General features: G+C 52.5%; 1 protein-coding gene across 1 annotated transcript in view; it reads left to right on the top strand.

The window, feature by feature from the left end:
- Positions 1–19,591, top strand: part of IGF2BP1 (insulin like growth factor 2 mRNA binding protein 1) — a 23,482-nt gene extending 3,891 nt beyond the window's left edge. Inside the window, 15 exon segments of the mRNA XM_059869126.1 lie at positions 873–890; positions 893–932; positions 8,358–8,406; positions 9,406–9,457; positions 11,131–11,194; positions 12,545–12,820; positions 13,607–13,741; positions 14,273–14,395; positions 14,591–14,726; positions 15,937–16,059; positions 16,747–16,863; positions 17,186–17,260; positions 18,413–18,544; positions 18,627–18,740; positions 19,499–19,591. Coding sequence (XP_059725109.1) covers positions 873–890; positions 893–932; positions 8,358–8,406; positions 9,406–9,457; positions 11,131–11,194; positions 12,545–12,820; positions 13,607–13,741; positions 14,273–14,395; positions 14,591–14,726; positions 15,937–16,059; positions 16,747–16,863; positions 17,186–17,260; positions 18,413–18,544; positions 18,627–18,740; positions 19,499–19,591 — 1,547 coding nt within the window.
- Positions 19,592–23,308: the final 3,717 nt, after the last annotated feature.

The raw sequence follows: 23,308 nt of genomic DNA, 5'->3' as shown, positions 1-23,308 counted from the left end.
CCTCAGACCCCCCAAAATCCCTCCCGGACCCCCCAAACCCCCCCCGGGACCCCCCCAATCCCGACCCCCCCCCCCCATCCCCTCCCCCCTCCAATCCCGGACCCCCGTCGGGGCCGCGCTCCCGTTTTTGTTTTTTGTCCCTTCCCGGGACGGGGACACGAAGCGACCCCGGAGCCTCGGGGGTCCCCCGGAGCCCCCCGGAGCCCCCCGGAGCCCCCCGGACTTTGCCCGGCCCCGCTCCGGGGGGCGAGGTCGCCATGCTGGGAGCAGCGGGGGGGAAAACCTCGGGAAAAGAGAAAAAATTTGGGAGCAAATCGGGAATTTTGAGGCTTTTGAATTTTTTTTCTTTTTTCCTTCCTCCCGGGCTCTTCCCCCCGCCCCGTGTGATTTTTCTTCTTCTTCGTTATTCCCTCCTGGAAAAAAAACAAAAATAAATAAAATAAAATTAAAGATCGTGGAATGAGCTCGCAGCGAGGGAATCCCGCTCCATTTTCCGGGAGAAATCCATCCCCATGCCATCCCCAATCCGCAGCTTCTCGGTGGGAAAAAAGGAGGGAATTTCCTCCAAAGACTTTTCCTGGAGGGCTGAAAGAAAAAAGGGGAAAATTCTCCAAATCCACCCCAAAAAAAAAAAACCAAAAAAATCCCTCAAATCCTGGAGCGATGAAATTTTAAAAATTCCCGAGGAACAATTCCAGAGGCGCCACTCCCCCCTGGAACCTCGCATTCCATAAAAATCCACTCGGGGCTGGATTTGGGTGGAATTCGGGAGGATTTGGGATGAATTTGGAATTTCCCGTTGATGAAAATTCCCTTTTTTTTTTATCCCGAGTTTTCCCTCCCAGATTTTCCAAGCCGGGTTTTGTTTTTAGGGAAAGTGGAGCTCCACGGAAGCAGCTGGAGATCGAACACTCGGTGCCCAAAAAGCAAAGGTAAAAGCGGAGTTTTAATTGATTTTTTAATTGATTTTTAATTGATTTTTAATCGTTATTAATTCGTGATGAGGGCGGGGAATAGGGAGTGAAAAAAGGCAAAAATTTTCCCACCTAAAAATGTGAAAAATGAAGAAGTGTCGGAGGTTTAGGCGGGGATTTAAGCTGAGTTTAATTAATTCAATCAACATTTCGTGAATTAATTGAGTTTTTTCTCAAAGAAAACTCAATTTCATTAAAATAAAAAGGGAGGGAGAGGTGAAATTAGGAATTCCCTGTGGTGAGAAGGTGCTGGGTGGCCTTTGGGCTGCGATTTCCAAACTTGTGGAAGAATTTCCCGGCTCCTTTTGGCGCCTGGGCTGGGAATTGAGGCAAAATCCTTTGTTTTGGCAGAAGGAAAATTCAAAAAAAAAAATTGAAAAAAATCAATATATTTTTCAAATTCCCTTTTAAAAAAGTGAATTTCGCCGGGATTAAAAGCACAAAACCAACGCGGCGGCTGCGGGCGGGCAGGGATGGAAGCTGGCGGAATTGCGGGGTTTTTTTTTGGGGTGAAAAGCGGCGGTTTTGGGGTTTCCCAGGATCTGCCTCTCCCGCCCAGCCCATCCCATCCCTCTCCATCTTCCCCGGCCTTTGTTGTTCCCGGCTGGAGCCGGGAGCGCTCTGGAAATTCCTCCCCTCGCTGCCAATTCCCGGGAAATCCGGCCGGTCCCGCCCGGATTTGGGGTTTTCCCGGGAAACTCCCCTTTTTTTTTCTTTCCCGGCCCTTTTCGCCCCCCCCAAAGTGTTGGAATTCCCGGAATTCCCGGAATTCCCGATCCCAAACGGTTCCACGTTGGAGCCGAATCCGTCGCCACGTGACGGAGGCGCCTTTTCCAAAGGGGAAAAAAGAGGGGAGGGAGCGACGCCGGCTCTTTCCGGCCCCAAATTCTCAAAATCCCGGCCCCAAATTCCCAAAATCCCATCCTGAAACTCCCCAAAATCCCGGCCCCAAATTTCCAAAATCCCATCCTGAAACTCCCCAAAATCCCGGCCCCAAATTCCCAAAATCCCAGCCCCCAATTCCCAAAATCCCGGCTCCAAGTTCCAAAATCCCATCCTGAAACTCCCCAAAATCCCGGCCCCAAATTTCCAAGATCTCATCCCGAAACTTCCCCAATTCCCAGCCCTAAACTCCCCAAAATCCCGGCCCCAAATTCCCTAAAATCCCGTCCCAAAATTTCCCCAAATCCCAACCCCAAACTCCCCCAAATCCCGGCTCGAAACTTTCCCAGATCCCAGCCCCAAATTCCCAATCCCAAATTTCCCCAAATCCCAACCCCAAACTCCTCAAATCCCATCCCAAAACTTCCTCAAATCCTGGCCCCAAATTCCCCAAAATCCCAATCCCAAACTCCTCAAATCCCATCCCAAAACTTCCCCAAATCCCATCCCAAACTCCCCAAAATCTTAGCTCCAAATTCCCCAAAATCCCAACCCCAAACTCCCCCAAATCCCAGCCCTAAATTCCCCAAATCCCAGCCCAAACTCCCCAAAATCCCGGCCCCAAATTCCCTAAAATCCCATCCCAAAATTTCCCCAAATCCCATCCCAAAACTTCTCCAAGTTCTGTCCCAAATTCCCAAAATCCCAACCCCAAAATCCCCAAAATCCCCGGCCCCAAATCCCCAAAACTCCAACCCCAAACTCCCCAAATCCCATCCTGAAACTTCCCCAAATCCCAACCCCAAAATCCCCAAAATTCCAACCCAAACTCCCCAAATCCCAACCCCAAATTCCCCAAATCCCATCCCAAAATTTCCCCTTAATCCCAACCCCAAATTCTCCAAATCCCAACCCAAATTTCCCCTAAATCCCATCCCAAAATTTCCCAAAATCCCATCCCAAAATTTCCCAAATCCCATCCAAAACTTCCCCAAATTCTGTCCCCAAATTCCCCAAATCCCAACCCCAAAATCCCCAAAATCCCAACCCCAAACTCCCCAAATCCCATCCTGAAACTCTTCTAAATCCCAACCCCAAATTCTCCAAAATCCCAACCCCAAATTCCTAAAATCCCATCCCAAAATTTCCCCAAATCCCATCCTGAAACTCCCCCAAATTCTGTCCCCAAATTCCCCAAATCCCAACCCCAAATTCCCCAAAATCCCAACCCCAAATTCCCCAAAATCCCAACCCCAAAATCCCCAAAATCCCAACCCCAAACTCCCCAAATCCCAACCTCAAAATTCCCAAAATCCCATCCCAAAATTTCCCCAAAATCCCATCCCAAAACTTCCCCAAATCCCAACCCCAAAATCCCCAAAATCCCAACCCCAAATCCCCAAATTCCAACCCCAAAATCCCCAAAATTCCAACCCCCATTTCCCCTAAATCCCATCCCCAAATTTCCCCTAAATCCCAACCCCAAATTTCCCCTAAATCCCATCCCAAAATCCCCAAAATCCCAACCCCAAATTCCCCAAAATCCCATCCCAAAATTTCCCAAATCCCATCCCAAAACTTCCCCACATTCTGTCCCCAAATTCCCCAAATCCCAACCCCAAAATCCCCAAAATCCCAACCCCAAAATCCCCCAAATCCCAGCCCCAAATTCCCCCAAATCCCCCCCAAATCCTTTCCCTGCCCCTTCCCTGCCCCGTTTTGGGATTTCCCCCTTCAGCCTCACCTCAAAATTCCCCAAATTCCCCAAATTCCCAAAATTCCCGATCCCAAAATTCCCAATCCCAAACCCAGCCCCATTTTCCCACCCCAAATTCCCGGATTTTAGGGCCATAATTTTAATTTTTATTAATTTTTTTCCCTCCCCTTCCCTGATGATTTTTGTTGCTGTGGCTTCGGGCACGGAATTCCATTAAAAATTTTAAAAACCCTAAAAAAAAAAACCCCTGGAAAATCCTATTTCCCCTCCCCCACTCTGGATAAATAATTTGGGGAGGGAGGAGAAGATTTCCCCCTTTTTTACCCCAAAAAATTCCCCTAAAAAATGAGAATATTCCTTTGGGATTTCAATTCTTGGGGGGGAAAAATGGGAAAAAAAAAAGAAAATATTTCGGGGTTTGGATTTGATTCAAAAATTATTTTTAAAAAAATCCCAAAATTTTCTTGGATTTTCCTTCAGACTTGAGAATTCCCATCAGAAAAAAATCTCATTTTCCACAGGGAAAATCCTGGAATTAATTATTATTTAATAATAATTAATTATCCCCAAGGAAAAATATTCAAATCCACTTTGAGGTTCCTTTTTTTGTCACTTTTTACCCCAAATTTTGCTTTTTTTTTTCCCCTTTTGGGGATGGATTTGCAGGAAATGGGACCAAAAATGAACCAAAAAAACCCCAAAAATTGGAATTTTTTTTTTGTTTCCTACGGAAAATGAGAACCCAGGTGGATTTTGGGGTTAAAATTCTGCTTTTAATCCAATTTTAAAATCTTGATTTTTCCCTTCAAACCAGGCTGGGTTGGGAATTTTAATATAAAATAACGACCAAAAAAAAAAGGTGGAAAATTGAAATTTTGAGGCTCAAAAAAAGGAAAAAAAAAAAGAAAATTTAAAATTCTTTTATTCCTTCCAGCTGCTCCCAGATTTTCCCTTCTGGGAACCAAAAAAATTTGGGAATTCTGAGGTTTTGGAGGATTTTTAACCCAAAAAAATAAAAAAATTCAACGAATTTTGGATGATTTTTCCCCTTAAATTTCATCCCTGGAAACTTTGGGAGAGAAAATTCCATTTGGGAATGACCAAAAAGGAGGAAAATTGGGAAAAACCTCCTGAAAAAAATTGGGATTTCAGGGAAAAATGGGAAATTTCGAAGCCACAGGGGGAGGAAAAGGAGAAATTATTGGAATTTTGGGAATTCCAGAGGGAATTTTTGGGATTTCTGTCGGAATTTGGGTTGGATGAGGGATCCCTGCTCCTTTTCCAGGTTTTTTGGGGTTTTCCCAGATTTTCGGGGGTTTTCCCCAATTTTTTGGGTGTTTTCCCCGATTTTTGGGGGTTTTCCCTGTTTTTGGGGGGGTTTTCCCTGATTTTTTTGGGTTTTCCCAGATTTTTTTAGGGGTTTATCCCAATTTTTGGGGTTTTCCCCGATTTTTTTGGGTTTTCCCTGATTTTTTTTTTTGTTTGTTTTCCGCTATTTTTTTGGTTTTCCCCAATTTTTTTGGGTTTTCCCCGATTTTTGGGGAGTTTCCCAGATTTTTTGGTTTTTCCCCAATTTTTTGGGGGGGTTTTCCCCGATTTTTTGGGGTTTTCCCCAATTTTTTGTGTTTTCCCCAATTTTTTGAGGTTTTCCCAGATTTTTGGGGGGTTTTCCCTGGTTTTTTGAGGTTTTCCCCAATTTTTCCTAGAGTTTTCCTCCTCTTTTCCATCTCTGCTGGATTTGGGACCGGGGGGTGCCTCTGATCCGGGAGGGATTTGGGAATTTTCTGCCTTTTTTTAGGGATTCTGCCAATTCCACGGAATTCTTTTTTATGGAGAAATGGGGAAATTCCTGGAGTCCCATTCCTGGTGGGAGCTGGGAATTCCTCAGGTCCCATTCCAGTGGGAATTCCTCAGGTCCCATTCCCATCGGGAATTCCTCAGGTCCCATTCCAGCTGGGAATTCCTCAGGTCCCATTCCACTGGGAATTCCTCAGGTCCCATTCCCAGTTGGGAATTCCTCAGGTCCCATTCCCACTGGGAATTCCTCAGGTCCCATTCCCAGTTGGGAATTCCTCAGGTCCCATTCCCATCGGGAATTCCTCAGGTCCCATTCCACTGGGAATTCCTCAAATCCCACTCCCACTGGGAATTCCTCAGGTCCCATTCCCATCGGGAATTCCTGCTGTCCCATTCCCAGTTGGGAATTTCTCAGGTCCCATTCCCAGTTGGGAATTCCTCAGGTCCCATTCCCACTGGGAATTCCTCAGATCCCATTCCAGTGGGAATTCCTCAGGTCCCATTCCACTGGGAATTCCTCAGGTCCCATTCCACTGGGAATTCCTCAGGTCCCATTCCAGTTGGGAATTCCTCAGGACCCATTCCCATCAGGAATTCCTGGTGTCCCTGCTCCCACAGGGAATTCCTCGTGTCCCATTCCCATCAGGAATTCCTGCTGTCCCATTCCCAGTTGGGAATTCCTCAGGTCCCATTCCAGTGGGAATTCCTCAGGCCCCATTCCCAGTGGGAATTCCTCAGGTCCCTTTCCCAGAGACATTCCCAGTTTTCCACCCCCGGCCGGGGCCGGGATTTTCCAGCCGGGACCAGAGCGGGATCAAAGCTCCTCATTCCCAGAAATCCCAGACTGGAATTCCCTGGGATCCCAGAGGATTTGGGGATTTGGGATCTGGGAATTTGGGATTTGTGATCCACCTGCCCCACGGGCTCTGAGCATTCCCAGAAATCCCAGACTGGAATTCCCTGGATCCCAGAGGATTTGGGAATTTGAGATTTGGGATCCACAGGCTCTGAGCATTCCCAGAAATCCCAGACTGGAATTCCCTGGGATCCCAGGGGGTTTGGGATCCCCCTGCCCCACAGGGAGATTCCAGCTTTTCCCAGCTCCTCCCTCCCTGCCGAGGGGATCCAGCAGAATTCCCAATTTTCCCTCCGTGCTGCCTTGGGAAATATTGGATTTGGGGGCTCCAGACTTTGGGAATTCCGGGATTTTGGGGATGAGGGGCCGGGGGAGGCTCCGGTTTCCATCCCAACTCCGCGATTTTCCTGGAATTTCGCCAGCTGAGCTCCGGCTTTGCCTCAATTCCCACAGAATTCCAGAGCTGTGGGGTGTGCAGGGAACTCCCTGCTGTTCAATAATCCTAATTAATCAATCCTAATTAATCAATCCTAATTAATCAATCCTAATTAATCAATCCTAATAATTCCCAGCTCGAGGGATCCCAAACTCCTGCTGGGGGTTGGGAAAAGGGGCTGGAATTTGGGATTTTCCCTTTTCTCTGTCCCTATCCCGAATATCCCTCGGAATTCCTGGGTCCCACCCAGCCAGGGGGAATTTGGGGGGATTTGGTAAAAATCGAGATGGGAATTTCTGGGATTTGTGTTTGCTTTCCCAGAGGGATTTTGGGATCTTCCCGTGGCTCCTCTTCCCATAAAAATCTCCCCAAAAAGGAGCCCCAAATCCCCCGGAGGGGATTGGGATCCCCGAGCAAGAAAATCCCGATGGATCTGGGGGAATTCTGATGGAATTGTTCCAAATGGGAATAAAGGGAATTTTAAAAAAAAAGGGAATTCCCCAGGGAATCGTAAATCAGAGCCAGGCGTGACTGACAGCTGTCAATCACCCGGATAATGAGGCTCAGTTAGGGAATTCTGGGATTTTGGGATCCTTCCCAGAGGGAGGCGCCGGGCGGGATCCGGGGTTGGGATTTTCCTGCTCCAGCTCAGCTCCCGAACGGGCGGAATTCCCCCAAAATCCGGAATATTTGATCCAGGGATTGGGGTGGAGGGGGAAATCCCGGGATTCTGGGGGGATTTGGGATCTGGGCTGGGATCAGGAGCTGCTCTGGAAGAAACTTTCCCGTTTAAACTCGGGATTAAACCGGGATTAAAGGGCTGCTCTGGGAGAAGGGAAGCGGGAAGAGCTCGGGAGCAGCACCTGGAAAAATCCTGGATTTGGGAATGGGGATCCCAAAAGGCGTCTCCTCACCCCTCCCTGCTCCCTTCGGGCTTCCCAAATCTGGGAAAAGCCAAATCCACCCCGGGAATCGGAGCAGCACCTGAGGGATTCTGGAAGTCTGGTCCTGGGAGGATTCTGGAATTCTGCTCCCAGAGGAATTCTGGAATTTCAGTCCCAGAGGAATTCTGGAATTCTGTTCCTGGAGGAATTCTGCTCCTGGGAGGATTCTGGAATTCTGGTCCCAGAGGAATTCTGGAATTCTGGTCCCGGAGGGATTCTGGAATTCTGCTCCTGGGAGGATTCTGGAATTCTGCCCCCAGAGGAATTCTGCTTCTGGAGGGATTCTGGAATTCTGGTCCTGGAGGAATTATGGAATTCTGGTCCTGAAGGGATTCTGGAATTCTGGTCCTGGAGAAATTATGGAATTCTGGTCCCAGAGGGATTCTGGAATTCTGCTCCTGGGAGGATTCTGGAATTCTGATCCCAGAGGAATTCTGGAATTCTGATCCCAGAGGAATTCTGGAATTCTGATCCCAGAGGAATTCTGCTTCTGGAGGGATTCTGGAATTCTGCCCCCAGAGGAATTCTGGAATTCTGCTCTTGGGGGGATTCTGGAATTTCCCTCTCTGTGGGATTCTGGAATTCTGCCCCCAGAGGGATTCTGGAATTCTGTTCCCGTTGGAATTGTGGGACAATCCCAGCCCCACAAGGACCTGGGACCCACCAGGGACCCCCTGGAATTTCGGGGCTCTCTCAGATCCCAGGATCAGCCCCGGGCCCGGCCCAAATCCCGATTTTTCCATCCTTGCAGGAGCCGGAAGATCCAGATCCGGAACATTCCGCCGCAGCTGCGATGGGAGGTGAGGCCAGGGATTCCCCCTCGGATTTTCCTCCTCTTTTTGTCATTAATTGGCTCTTAATTACCCCAGAATCCCGGGAAATCCACCCCCACCCCGAATTCCCGTCAATTCCAGCTGTTTTGGGATTTTTATTCCCATTGTGGAGGGAATAAAACGGATCCTCGCTTCCCGCTGGGAATTCCCTGCTCTGCCTTCCCCTCCCCTGGCTCCGGGCAGCCTGGAGCTTCCCAGCCTTAATTACTCGGGAATTCTTAATGATCCTGATGGGATTACTAACGATCCTAATGACCCCGAGCGTGGCTGGGGCTTCCCGGGATAGCCCGGTGGGAACTGGGATTGATTTCCCACTTTTTTCCCCTTTTTTCCCCCCTTCCCCCCCTTTTTCCCCTTTTTCCCCCCTTTTTCCCCCCTTTTTCCCCTTTTCCCCTCTTTTTTCCCCTTTTTTTCCCTTTCTCCCCTTTTCCCCCACCTTTTTCCCCCTTTTTTCCACCTTTTTCCACCCTTTCCCCCCCTTTTTTCCCTTTTTTCCCCCTTTTCCCCCTCTTTTTCACATTTTTTCCTCTTTATTCCACCTTTTCCCCCATTTTTCCCCCTTTTCCCCCCTTTTTTCCCCTTTTTTCCCTTTTCCCCCTTTTTCCCCTTTTTCCCCTTCTTTTCCCCCCTTTTTCCCCCTTTTTCCCTTTTCCCCCCTTTTTCCCTCCCTTTTCCCCCCTTTTTTCCCCTCTTTTCCCTTTCCCCCCTTTTTCCCCTTTTTCCCCTTCTTTTCCCACACTTTTCCCCCCTTTTTCCCCCTTTTTCCACTTTTTTCCTCCTTTTTCCTCCTTTCCCCCCTTTCCCCCCTTTTTCTCCTTTTATTCCCCCTTTTCCCCCTTTTTCCCCTTTTCCCCCCTTTTTTCCCTTTCCCCCCTTTTTCCCCTTTTTCCCCTTTTTCCCCTTTTTCCCCTTTTTCCCCTTTTTCCCCTTTTTCCCCCTTTTTCCCCTTTTTTCCCTTTTTCCCAGGTTTTGGATGGGCTGCTGGCCCAGTACGGCACCGTGGAGAGCTGCGAGCAGGGTAGGAGGGGGGAACCCTGGATTTGGGGAATTTCATCCGGATTTTGGGGAATTCCATCCAGATTTTGGGAATTTCATCCAGATTTTGGGAATTCCATCCAGATTTTGGGAATTCCATCCAGATTTTGGGAATTCCATCCAGATTTTGGGAATTCCATCCAGATTTCAGGACCTTCTGCTCCTGAGAAAGGAACAAAATCCAGATTTCAGGAATTTCTGCCCCGTTTCAGCAGGAAGAGGGAATAAACCCCAGATTTCGGGAATTCAATCCGGATTTTCGGGATTCTGCCCCGTTTCAGGGAGAGGAAGGAATAAAACCTGGATTTGGGGGATTTCTGCAGGGAATAAAAACTGGGATTTGGGAAATCCTGACCCTTTTCAGGGATGGGAGGGAATAAAAACCTCAGCTGTGCCTCTTTCCCCAAATTCCCAATTCCTTTCCCCAAATTCCCGATTCCTCTTTCCCCAAATTCCCGATTCCTTTTCCCAAATTCCCGATCTCTCTTTTCCCAAATTCCTGATCCCTGTTTTCCCAAATTCCTGATTCCTCTTCCTGAATTCCCGACTCCTTTCCCAAATTCCCGACTCCTGTCCCCAATTCTCGAGTCCTGCCCCCAAATTCCCGATTCCTTTTCCCAAATTCCCGACTCCTTTTCCCAAATTCCCAATTCCTCTTTTCCCAAATTCCCAATACCTTTCCCCAAATTCCTGACTCCTTTCCCCAAATTCCCGACTCCTCTTTCCCCAAATTCCCGACTCCTTTTCCCAAATTCCTGATTCCTTTCCCCAAATTCCCGACTCCTTTCCCAAATTCCCGACTCCTTTCCCCAATTCCGGATTCCTTTTTCCCAAATTCCCGATTCCTTTCCCCAAATTCCCGATTCCTTTCCCCAAATTCCCGACTCCTTTCCCCAAATTCCCAATTCCTTTTCCCAAATTCCCAACTCCTGTCCCCAAATTCCCGATTCCTTTTCCCAAATTCCCAACTCCTTTTCCCAAATTCCCGATTCCTCTTTTCCCAAATTCCCAATTCCTTTCCCCAAATTCCTGACTCCTTTTCCCAAATTCCTGATTCCTTTTCCCAAATTCCCGACTCCTTTCCCAAATTCCCGACTCCTTTCCCCAAATTCCCGATTCCTTTCCCCAAATTCCTGACTCCTTTCCCCAAATTCCCAATTCCTTTCCCAAATTCCCGACTCCTTTCCCAAATTCCTGACTCCTTTCCCCAAATTCCCAATTCCTTTCCCAAATTCCCAATTCCTTTTCCCAAATTCCCGACTCCTTTCCCAAATTCCCGACTCCTTTCCCAAATTCCGGACTCCTTTCCCCAAATTCCCAATTCCTTTCCCCAAATTCCTGACTCCTCTTTTCCCAAATTCCCAATTCCTTTTCCCAACTTCCCAATTCCTTTCCCAAATTCCTGACTCTTTTCCCCAAATTCCGGACTCCTGTCCCCAAATTCCCGACTCCTGTTCCCAATTCCCGACTCCTTTCCCAAATTCCCGACTCCTTTTCCCAAATTCCCAATTCCTTTCCCAAATTCCCGACTCCTGTTCCCAATTCCCGACTCCTCTTTCCCCAAATTCCCAATTCCTTTTCCCAAATTCCCGATTCCTTTCCCCAATTCCCGACTCCTGTCCCCAATTCCCGACTCCCGTTCCCGCCGTCCCGCAGTGAACACGGACAGTGAGACGGCCGTGGTGAACGTCACCTACGCCAGCCGGGAGCAGACCCGGCAGTGAGTGCCCCGAACTCTCCGGGAACCCGCGGGGATTTGGGATTTGGGGATTTGGGAACACCCATGGGGATTTGGGATTTGGGGATTTGGGAACACACAGGGATTTGGGATTTGGGGATTTGGGAACACACAGGGATTTGGGATCCTGTGGAGATTTGGGAACCTGTAGGGATTTGGGATTGCCCATGGGGATTTGGGAACCTGCAGGGATTTGGGATTTGGGGATTTGGGAACCTGTAGGGATTTGGGATTTGGGAAGCCGTGGGCATTTGGGAACCCATGGAGATTTGGGGATTTAGGAACCCATGGGGATTTGGGAACCCGTGGGGATTTAGGAACCCGTGGGGATTCGGGGATTTGGGATCACCCGTGGGGATTTGGGGATTTGGGAACCCGTGGAGATTCGGGGATTTAGGAACCCATGGGGATTTGTGAACCCGTGGGGATTCGGGGATTTAGGAACCCGTGGGGATTTGGGAATTTAGGAACCCATGGGGATTTGGGGATTTAGGAACCCATGGGGATTTGGGGATTTGGGATCACCCGTGGGGATTCGGGGATTTAGGAACCCGTGGGGATTTGGGGATTTGGGAACCCATGGGGATTTGGGAACCCGTGGGGATTTGGGATCACCCATGGGGATTTGGGGATTTGGGAACCCATGAGGGTTTGGGGATTTAGGAACCCGTGGGGATTTGGGGATTTCGGAACCCGTGGGGATTTGGGGACTTGGGATCACCCGTGGAGATTCGGGGATTTGGGATCACCCATGGGGATTTGGGAACCTGTGGGGATTTGGGGATTTGGGATCACCCCTGGAGATTTGGGGATTTAGGAACCCATGGGGATTTGGGAACCCGTGGGGATTTAGGAACCCGTGGAGATTCGGGGATTTAGGAACCCATGGGGATTTGGGCATTTAGGAACCCATGGGGATTCAGGGATTTGGGAACCCGTGGGGATTCGGGGATTTGGGAACCCGTGGGGATTCGGGGATTTGGGAACCCGTGGGGATTCGGGGATTTAGGAACCCGTGGGGATTCGGGGATTTGGGAACCCGTGGGGATTTGGGGATTTGAGAACCCATGGGGATTTGTGGATTTGGGGATTTGGGGATTTGGGATCACCCATGGGGATTTGGGGATTTGGGAACCCGTGGGGATTTGGGAACCCGTGGGGATTCGGGGATTTAGGAACCCGTGTGGATTTGGGAACCTGTGGGGATTTGGGGATTTGGGAACCCGTGGGGATTTGGGGATTTGGGATCACCCATGGAGATTTGTGGATTTGGGAACCCGTGGGGATTCGGGGCTGCCCCTCTGCCGGCCCCCCAAAGCGCTGTCCCCCCAGGGCCATCCTGAAGCTGAACGGGCACCAGCTGGAGAGCCACGCCCTCAAGGTCTCCTACATCCCGGACGAGCAGCCCGAGAACGGGCGGCGCGCCGGCACCGGGGGACGCGCCGGCACCGGGGCCCGGCCCGGCTCCCCCCCGGCCGCCGGGGCTGCCCCGAAGGCGCCGCCCCCCGACGTGCCCCTGCGGCTCCTGGTGCCCACCCAGTTCGTGGGGGCCATCATCGGCAAGGAGGGGGCCACCATCCGCAACATCACCAAGCAGACCCAGTCCAAGTGAGTCCACGCTCGGGGCCAGCCGGGCGTGAGCCAGAGGGGATCCTGGGGTTCTCCAGAGGTTCTTCAGGGGTGATGCAGGGGTTCTCCTGGGGTTTTCCAGGGGTTCTCCAGGGGTGATGCAGGGGTTCTCCAGGGGTTCTCCAGGGGTGATGCAGGGGTTCTCCAGGGGTTTTCCAGAGGTTCTCCAGGGGTGATCCATGGGTGATCCATGGGATCTCCAGGAGTTCTTCAAGGGTGATGCAGGGGTTCTCCAGGGGTGATCCAGGGGTGATCCACGGGGTTTTCCAGGAGTTCTCCAGGGGTGATCCACGGGATCTCCAGGGGTTTTCCAAAGGTTCTCCAGGGGTTCTCCAGGAGTGATCCATGGGATCTCCAGGAGTTCTCCAGAGGTTCTCCAGAGGTGATCCACGGGGTCCCCAGGAGTTCTCCAGGGGTTCTCCAGAGGTTCTCCAGGGGTGTTCCTGGGGTTTTCCAGAGGTTCTCCAAGGGTTCTCCTGGGGTGATCCAGGGGTTCCCCAGGGGTCATCCAGGTTTCTCCAGAGGTTCTCCAGAGCATCTCCAAGGGTTCTCCAGGGTTCTCCGGGTGTTCTCCGGAGGTTCTCCAGGGGTGATCCAGGGGTTCTCCAGGGGTGATCCAGGGGATCTCCAGAGGTTCTCCAGGGGTGATCCAGGGGGTCTCCAGAGTTTCTTCAGGGGTTCTCCAGAACCCTCCCTCCTCCTGCTGGGACATCCCTTCCGGGGAGGCTCCGGGGCCTCTCCCAGCGCCCGTCCCGCGGTTTTCAGGATCGATGTGCACCGGAAGGAGAACGCGGGCGCGGCCGAGAAGGCCATCAGCATCCACTCCACGCCCGAGGGCTGCTCGGCCGCCTGCAGGATGATCCTGGACATCATGCACAAGGAGGCCAAGGACACCAAGACGTGAGAGCCCCACAGATCCACCCCGGCATCCTCCCGCCCTGTGCCCCAGGAATTTCGGGCTTGGGGACTCCAAGCCTTGGGGTTTGGGCTTCCCTTGGCCCTCTGTGCCAACCCCTCCTTCCCCAGGCTCCACCTTTTGGGTTTCTCCTTCTGTCACAGGTCCCACAATCCCTCCTTTTGGGTTTTCCCTCCTTTCCCAGTTCCCACAATCCCTTCTTTTGGGTTTCCCCTTCTGTTCCAGGTTCCACAATCCCTCTTTTTAGGTTTCCCCTCCTTTTGGGTTTTTCCTCCTTTCCCAGGTTCCATAATCCCTCCATTTGGTTTTCCCCTCCTTTTGGGTTTTTCCTCCTTTCTCAGTTCCCACAATCCTTCATTTTGAGTTTTTCCCTTTTCCCAGTTCCCACAATCCTTCGTTTTGGGTTTCCCCTCCTTTCCCAGCTCCCGCAATCCCTCCTGTGGGTTTTTTTCCCTTTTCCCAGCTGCCCTAATTCCTCCTTTTGGGTTTTCCCCCATTCCCATTCCCATTCCCAGGGCTGACGAGGTCCCCCTGAAGATCCTGGCCCACAACAACTTTGTGGGGCGCCTGATCGGCAAAGAGGGCCGGAACCTCAAGAAGGTGGAGCAGGACACGGAGACCAAAATCACCATTTCCTCGTAAGGATCAGGGCCGGAGGAGGAGGAGGAGGAGGAGGAGGAGGAGGAGGGAATGGGGGGAGAAGTTTCAGTCCCCAAAGTTCTCTCGGGAATCCTCGGTGTTGGGTTTCCTGCGCTGCCCTTTCCCGTCCCCTTTGGGATCCCCTCCCATGGCTTTGGGGTGGCCTCGGGTGTCCCCACGGCCGCTGTCCCCAGGCTGCAGGAGCTGACCCTGTACAACCCCGAGCGCACCATCACGGTCAAGGGCTGTCCCGAGAGCTGCTGCCGCGCCGAGCAGGAGATCATGAAGAAAGTGCGCGAGGCCTACGAGAACGACGTGGCCGCCATGAGCGTGAGTGGGGCCGGCCTGCCCTGGGGGGATCCCAGAAAACCTGGGCCCTTCTCATCCCCAGCACGATCCTGCTGAGTCCCCGATCCCATTGCTCCCCTCAGTTCAATCCTGCCTCGTCCCCGATCCCATTCCTGCCCTCAGTTCAATCCTGCCTCGTCCTTGATCCCATTGCTCCCCTCAGTTCAATCCTGCCTCGTCCCTGATCCCATTGCTCCTCTCAGTTCAATCCTGCCTCTGATCCCTGATCCCATTGCTCCCCTCAGTTCAATCCTGCCTCGTCCCCGATCCCATTGCTCCCCTCAGTTCAATCCTGCCTCGTCCCCGATCCCATTCCTGCCCTCAGTTCAATCCTGCCTCGTCCCCGATCCCATTCCTGCCCTCAGTTCAATCCTGCCTCATCCCTGATCCCATTGCTCCCCTCAGTTCAATCCTGCCTCATCCCCGATCCCATTGCTCCCCTCAGTTCAGTTCCCCTCATCCCCGATCCCATTGCTCCCCTCAGTTCAATCCTGCCTCGTCCCCGATCCCATTCCTGCCCTCAGTTCAATCCTGCCTCATCCCTGATCCCATTCCTCCCCTCAGTTCAATCCTGCCTCATCCCCGATCCCATTGCTCCCCTCTGTTCAATCCTGCCTCGTCCCCGATCCCATTGCTCCTCTCAGTTCAATTCCCCTCGTCCCCGATCCCATTTCTGCCCTCACTTCAATCCCAATCCCCTCTGATCCCTGATTCTGGCTTCCCTCAGTTCCAATCCCCCATATCCCATATTTGTTCCCCCCAGTTCTAATCCCCAAATCCCATATTTGTTTCCCCTCAGTTCCAATCCCCCATATCCCATATTTGTTCCCCTCAGTTCCAACCCTCCATATCCCACATTTCGGTGTCCCCTGTCCAATCCCCATATCCCATATTTGCTCCCCTCAGTTCCAATCCCCCATATCCAATATTTGTTCCCCTCAGTCCCAATCCCCATATCCCATATTTGTTCCCCTCAGTTCCAACCCTCCATATCCCATATTTCGGTGCCCCCTCTTCAATCCCCCATATCCCATATTTTGATTCCCCTCAGTTCCAATCCCCCATATCCCATATTTGCTCCCCTCAGTCCCATTCCCCAAATCCCATATTTGTTCCCCTCAGTCCCAATCCCCATATCCCACATTTCGGTGTCCCCTGTCCAATCCCCCAATCCCACATTTTGTCCCCTCAGCTGCAGTCCCACCTCATTCCCGGGTTGAACCTGGCCGCCGTCGGGCTCTTCCCGGCCTCCTCCACGGCGGTGCCACCGCCCCCGAGCGGCGTCTCCGGGGCCGCTCCCTACAGCTCCTTCCTGGTGAGTGACCCCGGTGCCAGGGGACATTCCCGATGGACCCCTGGGATGGGCACTGGCCCTGGGGACATTCCCGATGGACCCGGATGGGCAGTGACCCTGGGGACATTCCCGATGGACCCGGATGGTCACTGACCCTGGGGACATTGCCATGGTGACCCTGGGGACATTCCCATGGAACCCTCGGGATGGGCAGTGACCCTGGGGACATTGCCATGGTGACCCTGGGGACATTCCTGATGGACCCCAGGAGGGGCAGTGACCCTGGGGACATTGCCATGGTGACCCTGGGGACATTTCTGATGGACCCCAGGAGGGGCAGTGACCCTGGGGACATTGCCATGGTGACCCTGGGGACATTCCCATGGACCCCTGGGATGGGCAGGTGACCCCCAGCAGCTCCTGGTCCCAGCTCGGGGACATGACACTGACCCCAAATGGTGACACTGACCCCAGAGGGTGGCAGTGTCCCCAGAGGGTGGCAGTGTCCCCAGAGGTGGCAGTGACCCCAGAGGGTGTCAGTGTCCCCAGAGGTGGCAGTGTCCCCAGAGGTGACCCTAACCCCAGAAGGTGGCAGTGTCCCCAGATGGTGACAGTGTCCCCAGATGGTGACAGTGTCCCCAGAGGGTGTCAGTGTCCCCAGAGGTGGCAGTGTCCCCAGAGGTGACCCTGCCCCGCTCCCGTCCCCAGCCCCCCGAGCAGGAGACCGTGCACGTCTTCATCCCGGCGCAGGCGGTCGGGGCCATCATCGGCAAGAAGGGCCAGCACATCAAGCAGCTCTCGCGCTTCGCCAGCGCCTCCATCAAGGTGGGCGTGGCCCTCGGTGGCCCTCGGTGGCCCTTGGTGGCCCTCGGTGGCCCTCGGTGGCCTTCTGTCCCCAGTTGTCCTGTTCTTCCTGGGAAAAGCCCTGGGAAGGCCGGGCAGGGCAGTAGCGCCATGTCCATCCCGTGTCCATCCCTGTCCATCCCTGTCCATCCCTGTCCATCTATGTCCATCCCGTGTCCATCCCTGTCCATCCCGTGTCCATCCATGCCCATCCCTGTCCATCCATGTCCATCCATGTCCATCCATGTCCATCCATGTCCATCCATGTCCATCCCGTGTCCATCCCGTGTCCGTCCCGTTGCAGATCGCGCCCCCGGAGACGCCGGACTCCAAGGTGCGCATGGTGGTGATCACCGGCCCGCCCGAGGCGCAGTTCAAGGTTGTCACTGCTGTCACCCCCTTGGGGACATCCCTGCGAGCGGGGGCGGGGGGCGACCCCATCCGAACCCTAATCCACAGCTGGGGAATTCCGGGATCGGGGTTCCCAGGGGCCCAGCGGGTTGGGAATTCCAAGGAACTGGGATTTTATGGGATCCCAGATCCAGGGATGGAGTTTGGGGTGGGACATTCCCGACTCCCTGCTCCCAGTGGCCAAGCAGATTTGGAATTCCAAAGAACCGGGATTTTACGGGATCCCAGATCCAGGGATGGAGTTTGGGGTGGGACATTCCTGACTCCATCCCTCTCCAAGTGCAGGGCAGGATTTATGGAAGCCCCATCCCAAATCCATGGATGGAGTTTGGGGTTGGACGCTCCCAACTCCCTGCTCCCAGGGGACAAGTGGGTTTGGAATTCCAAAGCACCGGGATTTTACGGGATCCCAAATCCAGGGATGGGGTTTGGGGTGGGACACTCCCAACTCCCTCCTCCCAGTGGCCGAGCAGATTTGGAATTCCAAAGCACCAGGATTTTACGGGATCCCAAATCCAGGGATGGGGTTTGGGGTGGGACATTCCTGACTCCATCCCTCTCCAAGTGCAGGGCAGGATTTATGGAAGCCCCATCCCAAATCCATGGATGGAGTTTGGGGTTGGACGCTCCCAACTCCCTGCTCCCAGGGGACAAGTGGGTTTGGAATTCCAAAGAACCGGGATTTTACGGGATCCCAAATCCAGGGATGAGGTTTGGGGTGGGACATTCCCGACTCCATCCCTCTCCAAGTGCAGGGCAGGATTTATGGAAGCCCCATCCCAAATCCATGGATGGAGTTTGGGGTTGGACGCTCCCAACTCCCTGCTCCCAGGGGACAAGTGGGTTTGGAATTCCAAAGCACCAGGATTTTACAGGATCCCAAATCCAGGGATGGGGTTTGGGGTGGGACATTCCCGACTCCATCCCTCTCCAGGCGCAGGGCAGGATTTACAGGAAGCTCCATCCCAAATCCATGGATGGAGTTTGGGGTGGGACATTCCCAACTCCCTGCTCCCAGTGGCTGAGCGGGTTTGGAATTCCAAAGAACCGGGATTTTACGGGATCCCAAATCCATGGATGGGGTTTGGGGTGGGACATTCCCGACTCCATCCCTCTCCAGGCACAGGGCAGGATTTACGGGAAGCTGAAGGAGGAGAACTTCTTCGGGCCCAAGGAGGAGGTGAAGCTGGAGACCCACATCCGCGTGCCGGCCTCGGCCGCCGGCCGCGTCATCGGCAAGGGCGGCAAGACCGTGAGTGGCAGCGGGGCCGGAATTCCCGGGAAAACGGGATGGGACAATCCCGAGGGTTCATCCCCACCTGTCCCCCCTGCAGGTGAACGAGCTGCAGAACCTGACGGCGGCCGAGGTGGTGGTGCCGCGGGAGCAGACCCCGGATGAGAACGAGCAGGTGATCGTCAAGATCATCGGGCACTTCTACGCCAGCCAGGTACGGCCTGGGGGGGCCAGGGTGGGCTGGGGGTGATCCAGGGGTGATCCAGGGGTGATCCGGGGGTTCTCCAGGAGTTCTGCAGTGGGTTCTCCAAGGCTTTTCCAAGGGTTCTCCACAGGTTGTCCAGGAATGCTCCTGGAGTTCTCCAGGGTTTCTCCAGGGTTTCTCCAGAGGTTCTCCAGGGTTTCTCCAGGGGTTCTCCAGGGTTTCTCCAGAGGTTCTCCAGGGGTTCTCCAGGGTTTCTTCAGAGGTTCTCCAGGGGTGCTCCAGGGGTGCTCCAGAGGTTCTCCAGGGTTTCTCCAGGGTTTCTTCAGAGGTTCTCTAGAGGTTCTCCAGATGTTCTCCAGGGGTGCTCCAGAGGTTCTCTAAAGAATCTCCAGGGGTGCTCCAGAGGTTCTCCAGGGTTTCTCCAGGGGTTTTCCAAGACTTCCCCAGATGTTCTCTAGGGGTTCTCCAAGGTCTTTCCAGAGGTTCTCCAGGGGTTCTCCAGGAGTTCCCCAGACGTTCTCTAGGGGTTCTCCAAGGTTTTTCCAGAGGTTCTCCAGGGGTGCATTGCTCAGACCGCACATTTTTGGTCGTTATCCCGTCAATCCCGTCCGTTATTCCCAGAAAAAACCAGGGGAGAACCTTGGGACAGGAGCTGGATTTGGGTGGAAATTTGGGATCCGAGGGGTTTCACGGGGCGGCTGGGATGGGGCTGGGAGCGGCCGGGGGTGGGAGGGCAGCGTTCCATGAATCCCTGGCCGTCGTTGCAGATGGCTCAGCGCAAGATCCGGGACATCCTGGCGCAGGTGAAGCAGCAGCACCAGAAGGGCCAGGGCGGCCAGAGCCAATCCCGGAGGAAATAGGGATCCCCCCCGGAGCCCAAATCCCGGGAGAACGAGGACACGGCACGGCCAGGCCGGGCTCCGAGCGCCTGGGAATCAGCAACTGCAGGGAGACAGGGATGGGGAATCCGCAGGGATGGGGAATCCGCGGGGATGGGGAATCCACGGGGATGGGGAATGTGCGGGGATGGGGATGGATGGGGATGGGGAATCCGCGGGGATGGGGAATCCACAGGGATGGGGAATCCACAGGGATGGGGAATCCGCGGGGATGGGGAATCCGCGGGGATGGGGAATCCGCGGGGATGGGGAATGTGTGGGGATGGGGAAGGTGCAGGGATTGGGATGGATGGGGATCAGGAATCCGCAGGGATGGGGAATCCGCGGGGATGGGGAATCCGCGGGGATCCGGAATCCACAGGGATGGGGAATCCGCAGGGATGGGGAATCCACGGGGATGGGGAATGTGTGGGGATGGGGAAGGTGCAGGGATTGGGATGGATGGGGATCAGGAATCCGCAGGGATGGGGAATGTGTGGGGATCGGGAATCCGCAGGGATGGGGAATGTGTAGGGATGGGGATGGATGGGGATGGGGAATCCTCAGGGATGGATGGGGAATGTGCAGGGATGGGGAATGTGTAGGGATGGGGATGGATGAGGATGGGGAATCCACAGGGATGGGGAATGTGCAGAGATTGGGATGGATGGGGATCAGGAATCAATCCGCAGGGATGGGGAATCCGCAGGGATGGGGAATCCGCAGGGATGGGGAATGGATGGAGATGGGGAATGGATGGGGATTGGGGATGTGCAGGGATGGGGAATGGATGGGGATGGGGAATGGATGGGGATGGGGAATGGATGGGGATCGTGAATGTGCAGGGATGGGGAATCTGTAGGGATCGGGAATGGACAGGGATTGGGAATGGAAGGGGATCAGGAATGTGCAGGGATTGGGAATCCGCAGGGATTGGGAATGTGCAGGGATGGGGAATGGATGGGGATGGGGAATGGATGGGGATCAGGAATGGGTAGGGATTGGGAATGGACAGGGATTGGGGATGTGCAGGGATCGGGAATCCACAAGGATCAGGAATGTGCAGGGACTGGGAATGGACAGGGATTGGGGATGTGCAGGGATCGGGAATGGATGGGGATCAGGAATCCACAAGGATCAGGAATGTGCAGGGATTGGGAATGGATGGGGATCAGGAATCTCCGCAGGGATGGGGAATCCGCAGGGATGGGGAATCCGCAGGGATGGGGAATGGATGGGGATGGGGAATGGATGGGGATGGGGAATGGATGGGGATCGTGAATGTGCAGGGATGGGGAATCTGTAGGGATCGGGAATGGACAGGGATTGGGAATGGAAGGGGATCAGGAATCTGTAGGGATCGGGAATGGACAGGGATTGGGAATGGAAGGGGATCAGGAATGTGCAGGGATTGGGAATCCGCAGGGATGGGGAATCCGCAGGGATGGGGAAGGTGCAGGGATGGGGAATGGATGGGGATCGTGAATGTGCAGGGATTGGGAATCCGCAGGGATTGGGAATGTGCAGGGATGGGGAATGGACAGGGATCGGGAATCCACAAGGATCAGGAATGTGCAGGGACTGGGAATGGACAGGGATCGGGAATGTGCAGGGATTGGGAATGGACAGGGATCGGGAATCCACAAGGATCAGGAATCCGCAGGGATTGGGAATCACTTCCATGGGGATTGGGAATGTGCAGGGATGGGGAATCCACAAGGATCAGGAATGTGCAGGGACTGGGAATCACTTCCACGGGGATTGGGAATTTCATCTCCCAGCAGGGATTGGGAATTCCATTGGGAATCACATCCCAAAAAAACCCCCACAGAATTCCTCATCCCCACCATCAGAATTCGGGAATTCCATTGGGAATTCCATTGGGAATCACATCTCAAAAAAAACCCCCACGGAATTCCTCATCCCCACCATCAGAATTTGGGAATTCCACTGGGAATCACATCCCAAAAAAAACCCCATGGAATTCCTCATCCCCACCATCAGAATTTGGGAATTCCATTGGGAATTCCATCGGGAATCTCATCCCAAAAAAAATCCCCCACAGAATTCCTCATCCCCACCATCAGAATTTGGGAATTCCGTGTGGGAGGGATTGGGGGGAGCTGGAAAGAGCAGGAAAATCCCCTGGGAATTCTGAATCCGCTGAAACCTGGGGCTCCTCATTCCCAAACCCCTCCAGCATGGAAAAAATTCCCAAAAAAAAATTTGAGATCTGGGGCTAAAATTGAAACATTTTTTTCCTGATTTAGGGAAAAAAAAAAAATTCCCCAAATTCCTCATTTCTGCAGGAAAATCCCTGTTCCCAAGAGAGGAAAAAAGAGAATTTCAGGAATGTCGGCGGGAGCTGATTCCCGGCACTCCGGGGGGGTTGGAAGGATTTGGGATTTTGGGAATATTTTGGGAAGGGTCTGGAAGGGTTGGGCTCCAGGAATTGCAGCTCCAAAATCGGGGATTTTCCAGGGTTTTCCTCCCAAAATTGGGATGGAATTGGAGGAAAAACTGGGAATGACCCCAAGGGAAAAAAAAAAAAGGAATTTGGGGTGAAAAAGTGGGAATTTGGGGCAAAATGTGAGAAAAAAAGTGAAATTGGGATGGATTTTGAGGGGGGATGGAAGGGTTCCAAAATGGGGTTAAAATTGGGAATTTGGGGTAAAAAAATTGAAATTGGGATGGATTTTGAGGGAGGATGGAAGGGCTCCCAAATGGGGTTAAAAAGTGAAAATTTGGGGTAAAAAATTGAAATTGGGATGGATTTTGAGGGAGGATGGAAGGGTTCCCAAATGGGGTTAAAATTGGGAATTTGGGGTAAAAAAGTGAAATTGGGATGGATTTTGAGGGAGGATGGAAGGGTTCCAAAATGGGGTTAAAAAGTGAAAATTTGGGGTAAAAAAATTGAAATTGGGATGGATTTTGAGGGAGGATGGAAGGGTTCCAAAATGGGGTTAAAAAGTGGGAATTTGGGGTAAAAAATTGAAATTGGGATGGATTTTGAGGGGGAATGGAAGGGTTGCTAAATGGGGTTAAAATTGGGAATTTGGGGTAAAAAATTGAAATTGGGATGGATTTTGAGGGGGAATGGAAGAGTTCCTAAATGGGGTTAAAAATTGGGAATTTGGGGTAAAAAATTTGAAATTGGGATGGATTTTGAGGGGGAATGGAGGGGTTGCTAAATGGGGTTAAAATTGGGAATTTGGGGTAAAAAAATTGAAATTGGGATGGATTTTGAGGGAGCAGGGAAGGGTTCCTAAATGGGGTTAAAAAGTGAAAATTTGGGGTAAAAAAATTGAAATTGGGATGGGTTTTGAGGGGGAATGGAAGGGTTCCAAAATGGGGTTAAAAAGTGGGAATTTGGGGTAAAAAAATTGAAATTGGGATGGATTTTGAGGGAGGATGGAAGGGTTCCAAAATGGGGTTAAAAATTGGGAATTTGGGATTAAAAAATTGAAATTGGGATGGATTTGGAGGGGGAATGGAAGGGTTCCTAAATGAGGTTAAAAAGGGAAAATTTGGGGTAAAAAATTGAAATTGGGATGGATTTTGAGGGAGAATGGAAGGGTTGCTAAATGGGGTTAAAATTGGGAATTTGGGGTAAAAAAATTGAAATTGGGATGGATTTTGAGGGAGAATGGAAGGGTTCCTAAATGGGGTTAAAAATTGGGAATTTGGGGTAAAAAATTG

This window comes from Haemorhous mexicanus, chromosome 28 (assembly GCF_027477595.1).
Source record: "Haemorhous mexicanus isolate bHaeMex1 chromosome 28, bHaeMex1.pri, whole genome shotgun sequence".
In the NCBI taxonomy this organism is placed as follows: domain Eukaryota; kingdom Metazoa; phylum Chordata; class Aves; order Passeriformes; family Fringillidae; genus Haemorhous; species Haemorhous mexicanus.
Note: the sequence above shows the minus strand (reverse complement) of the source record. Positions and strands in the feature narration are given on the sequence as shown.